Here is a 13,949-nt window from a genome sequence, read left to right as displayed (position 1 = left end):
TTTTACTTTCAATCCTATTTATGCTTTTACTTTAGTTTTTTGTGAACTCTCTTCTTCCTCCGCAGTCTCAGAGGTCGGTGACTGTCTATGGTCTTCAGGCCGACAGCGTTTACCAGCTGCAGCTCCAGGTGTTAACAGCAGGGGGCAGCAGTGGCACCGCAGTCTCCAAGACCATATATACTCCAGCTATCAACACAACGCTTTAATAGGTAATCACATAAGCACATGATTTATTTTTTCTCTGAAACGTTCACTTTTTTAAAATCGGTTTCTCTTTGGTTCTCTTACCTGTACCGATCTTTTCTTGCAGGCTCCAGCTGCAGCACCTCCACCATCACTTTTCTGTAGTCTTCCACTGTGCACTAAGGGAACATGACTTAAACTATAACATAAAGAACATTAATCTCAGAGATTTAGATTCCTCTCAGATTAAAGACATTTTCTGTTTTGTATATTTTTCTCTCTCATTGAATCACTTTGCAAAGATTATGAAGGTTGCGGGCTTGCTCTAATGGTTAACAGCATGAGCCTTTATCATTTTGTAAGAATTTAATATGAACTGTACATATGCACGGTGCCAGTTTGTGTTGGCACCAACAACCACGTCCCTGTTTTATTTTTCTCATGTCTGTGAAAAGTGAGACTTCTCGCACGGTTGCGTTTGGTATAAAGATGAGATTCAGTCTAAAAACCTCACGTCACTCGAGCCAAATGACACTTGGACAGAGACTCTGTGTGTCTGTTGTTTTTGATCATGCTAGTAGAGAAAACATAGCACTGACCTTATGTACAATAAGTTATGTATAGCAACAACAGGCCCACTGTTATATCTCGATGCATAATCTCTGAGGTTAGTGCGGTCTTAATGTAAGCTCAGACATTTTCATATTTTGTCCGTATGTTTTTAACCTGTTTGTTTGCTTGTTTTTACTTTTGTATAGGTAAATGTAATTGTTCGATCAAATCCGGGCTGTGTGAATAATTTTTTACATAATAGTACGCCCATGTCATTAAACGATGAAAGCTAACGTAGCTACACCTGTGGTCGTCAGACTCCTGTTAAAAGTCAGATTGTTGCTTTAAGTCTGTTGGAAACTTCTGGTGTGCAACCGGTAAGTTAATATTCTCCTATGTAACCTTTTCCTGTTCATAATTTGTAGTTTAAGCTTTTACTTTTTTTACTAGTAGATTTATTTATTGTTTTCCTGTCCTTTTTTGTAATTAAAGATGATCAAAATATGGAATATGTTGTGTCATTGATGTGGTAAATATAAAAGATGATGATGCTCATAGTGTTTGTGAAAGCACAGAACAAATGTTGACTGCAACCCTGAAGTCTATTAAATGCTGATATCGAATCCTCTCGGTTTTATCACTGCAGTTGTCCATGATGACACCAGCTGGGTAATCAATAATAACAGTAACTACAGTAAGTCCAAAGATTTTTAAATGTATAAAAGCTGATTAACATCTAATCAGCTTTTATAACCAAGCTGTCTTTAATATTTCAAGTTGGGAAATTTCTGCAGTTTAAGCCGTTTATATGTTTTACATCGATCGAATAAAATAAACTTCTTCAGGCTCATCAGGAAACTCGGCAGGGAGCAGATTCACTTCTGTCTGGGCTGACATGCTCAAGTTTTACTAAACATCGGTTATTCCTTGAAAACACAGTGAATACGTCCCAACTGATTATTCCAGAATCAGCTGGTTTTATTTATTTATTTTTTCAAGTTACAGGCTCACAGTGGATTCGTGGCAGGAACATTTACAGGGCTGAAAAATTTATTTAAGGTCTAATAAAAATGACATCAATTTTACACCAAATCATCAACACCATCAATACCACGACTACAATCTTTTCATTTTAATGGGTGTTTCGTTTTAATGGAGTGAGATAGAGAATCAACCAAAAAGAAAGAAAAAAAATTCCATAAATGTTATAAACTGGTTTACATGTTAGTGAGTGAAATAAGTATTTCATCCCCAAGCAAAACATGACTTAGCGCTTGATGGAGAAACCCTTATTGGAAAGGACATCGGCAAGATGTTTCTTGTAGTTGGTCACCAGGTTTGCAAACATCTCAGGAGGGATTTTGACCCACTCCTCTTTACAGAAGCTCTCTCAGTAGTGTTTATTGGCTGCTACCTAACAACTCTTTTGTTGCCGTGCTCGTATGTTTTGGGCCATTGTCATGATGGAAAACCCATCCATGACTCATCTTCAGTCCTCTGGCTGAGGGAAGGAGGTTCTCGCCCATGCACATGGCCCCTCAATGCTTCTTCTTTGTCTTATAATCATATAATCTCTTCTATAGTTGATGCCAGAGAGCTTGATTTTGGTTTGATCTGGCTGCAGCACTTTCTCCGGCGTTTCTAAAGGCGTTACTAACCACGTTACTTCTTTCAGTAACGAGTAATCTCACTAATTACTATTCCTATCTTTACAAGGCCGTTACCGTTACTAACAAGAAAATGCGGTCGCGTTACTATTTTGCAACAAACAGACGGTTGAAGCTGTGTTCAGCTTACGGCATCTTATATCAGTTGCACGGAAGTAGCTGTAAGTAATCTGGGCGCTACAGCTTTCTGCCCAACGATCACGTTTTGGCACAACACCTGGAGATAAGGGGGCAAAACAATCGCACGAGTGCTGCTGCTTGACTGAGGAAGAATAAAGTAGTCGTGGTAAGACAATCACATGACCACTTCAAGATGACGAAGCAACAAGGTGACATATACCAGTTTTTAAATTGTGTTGATAGGCCACTTAAAACCAGAGTCATGATTAACAAGATATACGCGGCGTTTTTTCGCAGCAAGCACTCTGCTTATGACCAAAAATAAAAACAAACAAATAATCTGTGTGGTATCTTATCTAATGCAGAACACCCGATTGCTATGTAAATAGTTTGAAACGGTTATACTAAAGGGTAAAAGGCAAACGGCTGCAAGTAACTTTGTTTTTTGCAAAACTGGTGCATAGGATTTTAAAACTGACAACTTATATTTGCATATAAAGTTATGAAATATGATTCAATAAACGTGTTTGTGGTTGTTACAGTAAAAAATATAACTTGACTATAATCAATTACGTTTTCAAAATAACTTACCCAACACTGGGTATGAACGCGTGAAGTGTACACACCGAACAATGAAATGTAAAACAGGAGCTTTTATAACATTACCCTTTTTTTCCACAATCTTTGTTGACAGACTTTATGTCCCCAGTTAAAAAAAAACTATGGACGTAAAGTTTTTGAACATGAACAATAAAAATAAAACATAACAATAAAAACAAAACAAATGGGATCAAATTAAATAAATAAAATAAAGCTTTTGTCTTTTGCATCGTGGTAGAAATGAAATAAGAAGAGAGAACCTGAAATCTCAAGGATGCTTCGCGACAGCTTCCGGACACAGCCGAAGCGCACTCCGAAGCCGTGACGCAATCAACGAGCGACGACAGCTTTGATTGTTATTTGTGCAAATCGTGGCCAGACAAAACTCAGTTTGTTGTTTGACTGACAAGGTATAGTAGAAATATGTTTCTTGTAGCTTCTTGCTGTGGTTTGGCTCATCAAATCCGGCAGACTTCGAGTAATGACTCGCAGCTCGTTCTTTGTCTTTTTGCGCCCCCAACTTCCTCTCGAAAATGGAGGAAATGTGTGTAGTCGTTGCTTTGTGTTTTCGCCTGTGCTTTGGCTGCAGCTAGCTAACTTAGCTCGCTTGAGCGCAATGACAAACTTGTGCAGAACTTTGTGCAACGTCATATTATGCCACCCGTTAAATAATTTGGTGGTGCGTTATATTGCTGAATGATGCGCGGACCTGCTCCGTTTGTTGGAGCCCAAATGTCAGACTGGGGCAGCTAACGGAGCAGTTTTCATTTAACTTGATAACGTAAGTGAGTTTTACCAGGCATTTGTAACGACAGCAATTTCTCCCTGTGTAGTTGCTAATTCATATCACGCTCAGAGTTTCCCCGAGCCACATGGTACTCTTTAAAAGGCAGCATGAACTTTAAGAGGACAGTAGCATGCAGTCATGTGCTTTGTATTTGTGGGAAAAAGTGACGGCGCGCTGTAACAACAAGTGAATCCTGTCGGAACATCAAACCACCTGTTAATCAAACAGCGACGTACTTAGATGCTTTGTAACCAAGCAGATAAATAATCAAAGTGCCTGTTTTCGGTTTTTTGTTTTCTTTTTGGCTCCTCAATTTAATATAGCAAGGGATCATCTGCCCGCATCTCACCATGTCTCTAGCATCCTCCTCCGTCACACCACCCCTCTCATTCATTGCATCCATGAACCTTTTCCTCCTTCCTGGCAGCTCCATCCTTTGTCCAATATGTCCAGCATTTCTTCTCTGCACATGTCGAAACCATTACTAGTCATAGTACCTACATTTAAAGGCCCTGCTTTCACTCCTACACACCTGCCTTTCTGAACATGCCTTCCTCCTTCCCTCTTGCTTTGTCTTCGGCCAACAGTAGCCCAGTTTCTACAAGCACTGGGAAGCGGTCGCTGTTAACCCAGGCCCTGACCGATCCTGTATAGAAATCTCCTCCTTGATGTTCCGCATGTTTGATTTTGGAAAGATTTTACACAGGATGCCCTTCTCGATGCAACACTCTCCATTTATTCAGGCCCGAGACCAGAACTAGAGTACACTGACTTGTGGCCTGGTCTTATCTATTTTTCTTTTCTTTTCTTTTTTTGTAGGTTCAAAGTTTGTTTTTGTTTTTGTTTTTTTAAATGTAAAGTATCAGGTAGAGAAATGGCCCTGTGTCATCTTAAGACAACCATGTTGATGTTTACATGTCCCTGGAAATTAATCATTAACAATTCACTCCACGTTTGTGAATTGGAGGGATACAGGTGTGTGAGTGAAGGTGGGCGACTTAAAATACCCACGAGCAGCCACTGAAATCCATGCACACTGCAAAAGATGGGTGAAAAAGAGACTGCAGACAGGGCGGGGTGGGTGGTGCTGAGTGTCAGGGGTGATTTTTGGCAGAAGGATGGTAGCAAGGGTGAAAAGAAAGGTTTACAAAATGGTGGAGAGTCCTGTGGTGTATCCCATGAGACCAGCTTAATCATTTAGTGAGTTCTGTTGAGCTTAATTTGGCAGTTTTCAGCGTCAGGAAGATGAGATGGTTTGGACATGTGTAAAGCAGGGATTGAGGATGCGCTCGGCAAAGGATGTTAAAGATGGAGCTGCTGTGCAGGAGGAAAAGAGACCGCAGTGCAGATTCCTGTAGTGAAGGAGGACGTGCAGTAGGGTTGGTGTGATAGAAGGTGACACTAAAGATGGGGTGAGATAGAAGCAGCTTCCAGCTGCTCCCCGACCTAAAACAGTCAGTGTGCACAGCACGAGGAACACTCCTACTAGTGAGACAAGCTAGGGCAAATTTTATTTGATGCACATCTTGTGTGTCTGGTTTATTTTCTGTGCACTGCGATGTGTGCATCTTTTAAATTGTTTTGGTTTCCTTGCCACAGTTGAAATCCCACCTGTTGTTATATTGCAGGCCTGCTTTTATCTGCGTTTGTGCTGCTGACATAAACGTGTTTGTTGAAGTTGAGCCTCGCAGAGCAAAAACAAACCGACTTTTTCTCTCTCCTTTTTTTTCTTCTCTACCAATTAGGAGACCATGGCGGAAATATAACACGCAGAAAAGTGTCCAACCTGCACATTCATGTCTGCTGTCGTGGTTGGAAAAGCTTAAGAACAATGGCAAATGTACTGGCTAGAAGAACACCTAAAGGGAAGCGAGAGCATAACATCTAGAAAGGCTGTTATACTGCCGGTCCAACAAACCAAAAGGGAAGCGAGGACAGGAGAGCAGAGAGCGGGTATTGGGATGGGGTTAAGAAGCCAAAGGAGGACGTCATGGTTCACAGCGGCTCTGCTTCCCCAATGAACACAACACCGTCAGCATCACCTCATTTAACTACAGCACCTCCTTTAGTCCCTCCGTCTGGAGGTACTACAGATCAGGACCAAACCCAGTCCCCTGCTAAACTCCTCACCGCAGGCCTTACGTCCAACTCTGATCTGACCCAGACCGGCACTCCTGCTGATACAGAGCAGCCTGTTGTAACTCCAGCCAAAGCATTAAGTACTAAGTCAAGCCAGGAATCAGTGTGGTCTTCTGCACAGACACCAACACCTGTTCCGGGCCCAGTCAATGGCCGCACATCGGGCAGGAAGAGGACTCCAAAGTCCTGTGACTGTTGTGGCCCCAACAGCACGGGGCACAATGTCAGAACCTCGGGGACAGGGAAGGGGAGAGGAAGAGGAAGGGTGGCCGGCAGGGACCCTGGGGTCACTCCTAAAGGGAAAGTGGACCAGTTGACGCATATCAAGAGCTTTGATTTGACCAAGGAGGAAGTAAATGATGAAGATAAGGTGCAAATGCCTGTTGCACTGGCTAATACTCAGTCACATACGCCTGTTGCCAAGGCTGTCACCGTCCCCTTGCAGGAAGAATCCCTAAGGAACTGTGTCATTCCGGAGAAAGCAGATGCGCATAAAAAGGAGGATGTGTTGATAGACGGCTCCGCGGCGTCTGATGTAGTAGAAAAAAGAGGCGGGGATTACAAGAGCGCAGATGTCCGATTGATAGGTACTGTGGGCGGGGGGTCACTAGTGGTTAGAGGTCAAGGAAGGGGAATGATGAAAGCCACAAGCGCATCGAATATGGAAGTTGACACTGAAATTAAAAAGGGAGAAACAGGTGGTGCTGCTGTCTGTTCTAAAACCGAGGCCTTGGCTCCGTCAGTGGTGCAGAGGGAAATTCAAGATGCACACATGCACCACGGGGACCAGAATGACCCCAGCTCAGTTAATTGTCCACTTAGAAACGGCGACACGGTAGACCTGTCTGACACTGACGAAGAAGGAGAGGAAAACAACATGATAGTGACCGAACCTGGAAACATACAGCTGTCCATCTCATGGCAGTCAGGCCCCGCTTCAAGATCAGGAACAACTCAGGACCTTGACTCTGAGATGCAGGTGGATCAAGTCCCCGACGGAACAGACAGAGTTGCTTTATTGGTAGCGCTGTCCAATGGAAATGTTATAGCACCAACAGACCACAACCGTGGATCTACAAGCATGGAGGTGGAAAGTTCTCGTCCGGCTGCCGTTCCTCCACCAGACTGCTGCCCTGTTACAGTGAGCAGCATCCAACATGGCTGGGCATTAAGTGACCACAGACTGTATTGTCAGCCTGGCACCTGGGAGAAAGACCAGATGGATGAAATGATGCACGAGAATCGGTCAGAAAACACAGATGGAACGATGCAGCATCAAGAGAGTCTGGAGCAGCTTACTGATACCATCCATGGTAAGATGTGGTTTAGGGTTCACGGTGCGAACCCATGCCTGAGCATGAATATATTCATCACCCTCTCCGTTTGGTAAATGATGTTTTACACACAAAGAAGCGACTGCTGAGAGGATCAGCATTTTTTTTATGTCATAAAAGATCCATAAAACATTCCTGGCCTTGTCCAGTAAATTTAATGTGCACACATTTGATCTGAGCTCATGTTTATACATGATTAATCATTCATGACATATTTTCTTAGCTCCCAGAAGGAGAACTAAATGCATGTGCTGATTTGATTGCTTGTATAATAGTCAATATTTAGTTAGGTAGTTTTCTGTTCAACAAAAAGGATGAGCAAAGTTATTTTTTAACAAAATGTTTCTTTTTTTTTTCTCTTTTAAAATTTTGAAACAACATAAATTCCTCTAGGACAACATTTTGTTGACCTGAGGCTTGCAGGTAAACTGACCAGGAGGCAAGACTGTCAAAAAGATTTTGAGATTTCTTGGATTAAAAAGCAAACACACTGAGTCACATAATCACTTTCATGACAACTTCCTCTGTTTTAGAGTTTCTGGAGAGCTTCTATATAAAATACGGCAGTTTCATTCCTCTCAGTGAATCTGATGTCCGGGAACACCTGAAGAAGGAGAGCAAGTGTGACCTCAGCAACAGGTCGGCACAAACTCAGTTTGATTTCACCTGCCTGACTGTTATTAACGTAGATAATCTGCACTTTTGAGACAGTTGGAGTTATATCTGAACTGCAGTGAGGAAACTAAAACGCGTTGCTGAGAGGTGTTACCCTCCTTTCTTCATATTTTGCTTCCGTGGAGTCTTTCTTGTTATTCTTAAAGACGTCTAGAACAAACGTTTTCTAGGATTTCTAAAGGTTTTGACATTGACTGCTTACTTCTGCTTTCTTTTACCAAATATTGACTCACAAGCTTGTTAGAACTGTACAAACTCTGGATTTGTCTATATTTCCATTGATGTTGGCATAATGTTTCAATGAATCTCTGCGTCCATTTTCATATAAAGAAATGAGGACTGGCTCAAGACTCAACATGCTGATGGCAAACCATCCCTGTTTGAATAATGCTTTATTGCTCCAACAGGATTTAGACAAATCGGTGTGGAAGCAGAGCTGCTTACGTTAGCATCCGTCTTCTAGAAGTTTCTGTTGTCTTTTTCAGCGTTATTCTCTCAGACTGTCATTAAAGGTAAAATAAACAGATGAGCCTCATATACAGAAGTTCGATTAACGTTCCTTTCTCTCCGTGTGTCTGTTTTAGTGGGTTGGACATCAAAAGGGAGATGTCTCGGTACAAGTCGGGGCTGTCTTCTGCTCCTGTTGCAGGCTTCATGGTCATGTATAATAAACACACACTAAGGCTGGAGGACCTCGGCACACTGGAGGAACAGAATTGGCTCAATGATCAGGTAAAGAGAGGAATACAGTATTTTAATTTAATTTTTTTAAAATGTTAGTGATGCTGTAACTGTGTTACACCTTCAGTACTGATATCACGTTACCTTTTCGTCAGATTATCAACATGTATGGAGAACTCATTATGGAGGCTACGGAGCACAAGGTAAGACTGGGTGTGTTTGTAGGGTTATGCTTGATTAAAAAAATATTCACTGGTTATTTTTGAGAATCTAGATATTCAAAAAAAAGTTACTGTTTCTTTTTCTTAGGTTCATTTTTTCAACAGCTTTTTCCACAAGCAGCTTGTGGCCAAAGGTTACGATGGCGTGAAGAGATGGACTAAGAAAGTAAGGACATTTGGCTTCACTGGAGTCAGTTTTTACTGGAAGCTGCAGAAAACTAGGTTCAGTTACTGGAAATGTTTCTGTGGCGTCTGTGTGCTCCTGCTGAGAACCATCATCTAAATACAAACCACAGCCTGGTTTCCAGAAAAGGTGGAACACTGCACTCTTAAAGTGAAACTGAGGAGCAGTGTTGGTCAAGTTACTTAAAATTAGTAATTAGTTACTAATTACAGATTACTTCTCCAAGAAAGTAATCCAGTTACTCTACTGATTACTTATTTTTAAAAGTAATTAGTTACTTTATTACTTTTTAAAAACATGATACACAACCTGAATATGTAATAGAGAAATAGACCTTTCAGCCCAATTCTATTTATTCTGCACAATCCATCATATAAAACTGAATCAAATGGAAAAAGTCTCTTTTTTTTTATCAGTTTTAATCTTTTAACTTTATGCATCAAACAAAAATTAAATTATATGCACCATTCTCTGACTGGAAGAAATTTCATTAACATTTAAACCTATTTTCTGCACATTCCAGCACATAAGATAAAATAATGTTTTGTGTTTACACTCTTTCAAATAGATGCAAGTAAAACACAGTAAAAATGAATAAAATCACAGATTCAGCAGCACTGAGTCCTGTCGCTCTTAAATCTATAGTCACCTGTTTAGCAGGAGTGGGGCGGGTGGAGGTTTGTCCACAGCGGTCATGTCAGTGGGGGATCCGGGGGTGCTTACATCACTGTGATGAGACAGGCTCATAAACAGAATCATGGTTTAGTAATGCAGCGTGCTTATAGGAAGGTAACAGTAATCTAATTACTTTTTTGAAATAGTAATCCCTTACTTTACTCCTTACTTGTTAAAAGTAATCGGATTACAGTAACGCATTACTGCCCATCTCTGCTGAGGGGTTTTCTTATTTTTATGTCCTTGTCCTAACTACTTTTTAATATCTAACTGGCATCAGTGAGTAAATGTTATGTAAAAATGTAAAAGCTGCAGAACCATTTCTCCATCATAAACAACACAACGAGGCTGGGCACACATCTCCCAGAATCCAACTGGGATCTTTTGCACGTCAGGTGCAAACCAGTATGCTCCAGAACCTCAGAGAACACAGTGTGACAAAAACACAAATGTGTGGCTTGAACGATTGCTTTCACCTCGTGTATTATTGGAAATGTAAACAATGACAGTGATTCAGATACATTTGACTCTCAAACCTGTAACTACATCATAGAATTTGAGTTTTGTTTGTTATATTGCTGATTGTTAATTGACGATTGTTGACCTGTAGTGCGCTCCTTTCTGACTCTGTGTGTGGTCTTTTCAGGTCGACTTGTTCTCCAAGTGGCTGTTGCTAATTCCCATCCATTTAGAAATCCACTGGTCCCTCGTCACGGTCACCATGGCGACCAAAACCATCAGCTACTATGACAGCCAAGGCATCGTGTTCAGACACACCACAGATGTGAGCAACTCCGCGCATGTTGATGTTGTTTTGTGTCGTATTTTCTCAGTTTCAGAGAACGAGGCAGGAATCCAGTTTTTCTGCTCCTTAGACAAATAAATTATTGGGTTCAATAGATCAATTTTCACTTCATTTCTTCATTTTTAAAGAAATCCAGGGATTTCATCATAAGGCTTATGTTTAATTCTTACTCCAAATCAGTTGTTGTTTCATTCACACTGCTTCACATCTCGCCACACTGTGTTATAAATTATAGGCAAAATTTCAGATAACTGGTTAGATTATAGCTTGGCTGTGTGTCCTAGAATAAGTCTGTATTCTTGTGTATGGAGAATTTTAAACTTCTGAACACACAAAGGAAAAAAGGCTGCATGGAATATTTTTGGTTTTTTTGGGTGCTGAATCCAAAAATCATCTCCATCCATCATGTAGTTTTTTTGGGGGGGGTGGGGCAAAACAGGAGGAGTCTACATTGAAGAGAAGAAAAAGCACAACAGTGATGGAAAAAGAATCCATATTTTATTACAATTAACTGGGCATAATTTCCTTAACTTTTGCTTTGTGGACACGATCATCTGAGCTCCTTTTGCCCTCCCCCTCCTACTGACCCCCCTCTATTCCTCACATTTTCTGTGTGTATTTCTCTTGAGTCTGGCTCTTAGAAATATTGAATTAATGTAAGAAATCATCATTGGATACCGTATTTTTTCGGGCCCTAAGGCACACAGGATTATAAGGCACATTAAGTGAAACAAAACAGTCAGATGAATCAAATTTTACTCATCTCATTCTTCTTGCTTCCTCCTCTTCTGTACCATCGATTCATTAGTGCTGAATTCTCTGCAGCTGCTCTATTCCCATGTTCCCATGTATTCCCAATATTTTTCCCGGCTTCACTGAGTAAACGTCTATAAGAAACTGTCAAAAAATCCTATGCAGCTTTTTGGTTGCAGACCTGTGTAATCCACAGCATCTTCTGTTCCCTGAACATTTACATGAATGTAGTTTCCGACCTTGCTGTCTCGCAGAATTTTAGATGTACTAAAATACATGCTTGTGCTGTAATGCTACATCTCTGCACCGTAATCACTGTAGCGGTTCTGTCTGTGTGACCTCCCATCAGAACATCATGAAGTACCTTCAGTCTGAAGCAAGAGAGAAGAAACAGACAGCTTTCCAGAAAGGCTGGAAGATTACTATAATCAAGGTAACTCTGATCCCAGACCTGTGTAAACACACACCCACTTACCTTTGCTCCTTTAAAACAGGGAAGATTATTTATTTTGCCCAGAGTAGTTCAGGAAAGTTGAAGTTTGCTTATTTTTTGTACGTAAATCTTTCACTTTGTATGTCCTAAGTCAAATTATAAAGTGGCATGCATGTAAATAAAGCTGAAATATATGCAAACAGTTCAGCCCAAAAGCTGCAGCTGTAGTGTTGACTGTGATTTATTCCTCAGGGTATTCCTCAGCAGAAAAACGACAGCGACTGTGGGGTATTCGTCCTTGAGGTGAGATTATGCATCTCTTTCACGACTCCCTGGCAGAAAAGCAAATAAAATAGATATAGAGTTTCTCCTGCCTTGGGTTTCTACACAAATTTGATTTGTTGGCCCTCACTGGAGGGCGAATAACACAGAGGAAAAACCTCATCACTGTCCGTCTTTCTGTTTGCCAGTACTGCCGCCGCCTCTCCGTGAAGCAGCCGCTGCTGTTCAGCCAGGACGACATGCCTCGCATTCGCAAGAGAATCTACAAGGAGCTGTGCGACCGTCGTCTCAACGACTGAACGACCGATTATCTGCCGCCTTCGCTCACTGACTTGCTCGCCTGGTTATACGTTATGGTCTGTCCGAGTGTGTCAGTTGGCCTTTTTCACTGACGGCCAGTTACATAAGCTAACACAACCTGGCCATCTGTTTTCCAGGGAGCCCTAACTGCCCGTCTGCCTGCCCGACTGAAAGCTGAGCGGCTGTCTTTTGGGACTTTCGGTCACTTTTGGAGTTCAATTACAGTCTTGTAGCTCAGCAGATTTGTTTTTTAGACTCGCAAATTTTCAAGAACTACTGACGTGGCCCCCTACTGACCTGCACACTTAGGGTTGTTTCAGCTTTCTACAGCTACCACCTTCAGAGGCTTTTTTTCCGAGACCCCTCCCTTTAAAGAAGCGACTGAACACTTAATGTTGACTGAAGAAACAAGTGTTACATCAGCCTGGACCAATAGGAAGGACCTTTAATCCTACATGGAGTGGCCTTAATGCTAGATGGCCATTTTAAACTGAATGGCAGTTTTAACCATTTGTTTTATGCTGGACTCCCCAGCAGCGTCACATCGCAGTCATGTGCATGTTCTACGACATGTTAATAAAGCTAACGTATGAGTGACAGTGGACCAGACGTTCACTTAAAACTTGAAGGTTGGAGCTGGTTTCGTTCTCTTGGACTAGACGAGATATTTGCACGGTTAGAGGCCAACGAAGTCTAGAATTTCAACCGAATGTACCATCCATGTTTTCTTCTTTGCACCACATGGGCTAATGGCTTGAAACAGGGAGAGTTTAGTTTTTGTTTTTTCGAGTAAAGTTTCAGGTTTTTGAGACTTTATCCCAGCTGATACCTTAATGAAATTCCAGGTTTTGAATCATGTTATCTTTTTAGTTTGACCCGTTTTTTCTATGACCTTATGGTAAGTTAGTTTCAAACTGGACTTTTCCAGACATTTTTGCAAAAATAAATCGTCTTCATACGATATCGTTTAAACCCATCAGATTTTCGTGCTTTTCAGTAAATCTGCAGTTGAGCTGTCCTGCTAGCTGCTGATCTAAGGACCAGGGTGGATTCTCCAGCATTAGTGTCCCTGCTTCATACGGATGCATTAACACAGATGAGGAAAGTTGTGGTTACAGAGCGGCTTTCGAACAGAGAAACAAGTAGACCTCAGTTATTTTCATTCAACCGTTTTTTCGACATGGATTTAGTTGTTATATTCAATTATGTGTATTTACAGATTGTATTGTTCCTTTTTCTGGCCTACTACTGTATGTGCTAGCTCTGGCTAAGAACCACAGTGGTTTCTGGACTGTTTTTATTGTTGTTATTAAAAGGCCAATACTGCTGGAAACACTGCTGCATGATTTCCTATAATTTATTTACAAGAAAAAAGCCCCCGTTCTCATTAATAAATAAATAAATAAACCGTACAAGCATGAAAAAAAGATAAATTAAAACAATTTGGGGGGGGGGAAGAGACAAGACATTTATCTTACAAACCCTCGTAAAATTTCCTCTTCCAGCTGACGTCCTCGAGATATAGAAACGGTAAATAAACAGCCATTCCTGTTGGAGT

At 41.2% G+C, this 13,949-nt stretch overlaps 2 protein-coding genes across 4 annotated transcripts in view; both read left to right on the top strand.

Annotated features, from left to right (window-relative positions):
* Window positions 1-1,202, top strand: part of anos1b (anosmin 1b) — a 46,624-nt gene extending 45,422 nt beyond the window's left edge. For all 3 annotated transcript variants that reach the window (XM_005733116.1, XM_005733117.1, XM_005733115.1), the window contains exons 14-15: window positions 66-209; window positions 311-1,202. In XM_005733116.1, coding sequence (XP_005733173.1) covers window positions 66-206 — 141 coding nt within the window. In that variant the 3' untranslated portion in view covers window positions 207-209; window positions 311-1,202. The remainder of the gene's footprint in view (window positions 1-65; window positions 210-310) is intronic.
* A 2,211-nt stretch (window positions 1,203-3,413) lies between these two features.
* LOC102195603 (uncharacterized) lies at window positions 3,414-13,728 on the top strand. Its single transcript, XM_005733114.2, has 10 exons — window positions 3,414-3,532; window positions 5,655-7,361; window positions 7,916-8,021; window positions 8,642-8,789; window positions 8,894-8,941; window positions 9,048-9,125; window positions 10,465-10,602; window positions 11,726-11,809; window positions 12,062-12,112; window positions 12,280-13,728. The coding sequence occupies exons 2-10, from the start codon at window positions 5,900-5,902 to the stop codon at window positions 12,388-12,390; spliced, it is 2,226 nt and encodes a 741-aa protein (XP_005733171.1). The 5' UTR covers window positions 3,414-3,532; window positions 5,655-5,899; the 3' UTR covers window positions 12,391-13,728.
* Window positions 13,729-13,949: the final 221 nt, after the last annotated feature.

The sequence above is a fragment of the Pundamilia nyererei genome, unplaced genomic scaffold (assembly GCF_000239375.1).
Source record: "Pundamilia nyererei isolate P.nyererei 1_Seehausen unplaced genomic scaffold, PunNye1.0 scaffold00050, whole genome shotgun sequence".
Lineage (NCBI taxonomy): Eukaryota > Metazoa > Chordata > Actinopteri > Cichliformes > Cichlidae > Pundamilia > Pundamilia nyererei.
This window is presented reverse-complemented; position numbering and strand designations above follow the sequence as displayed.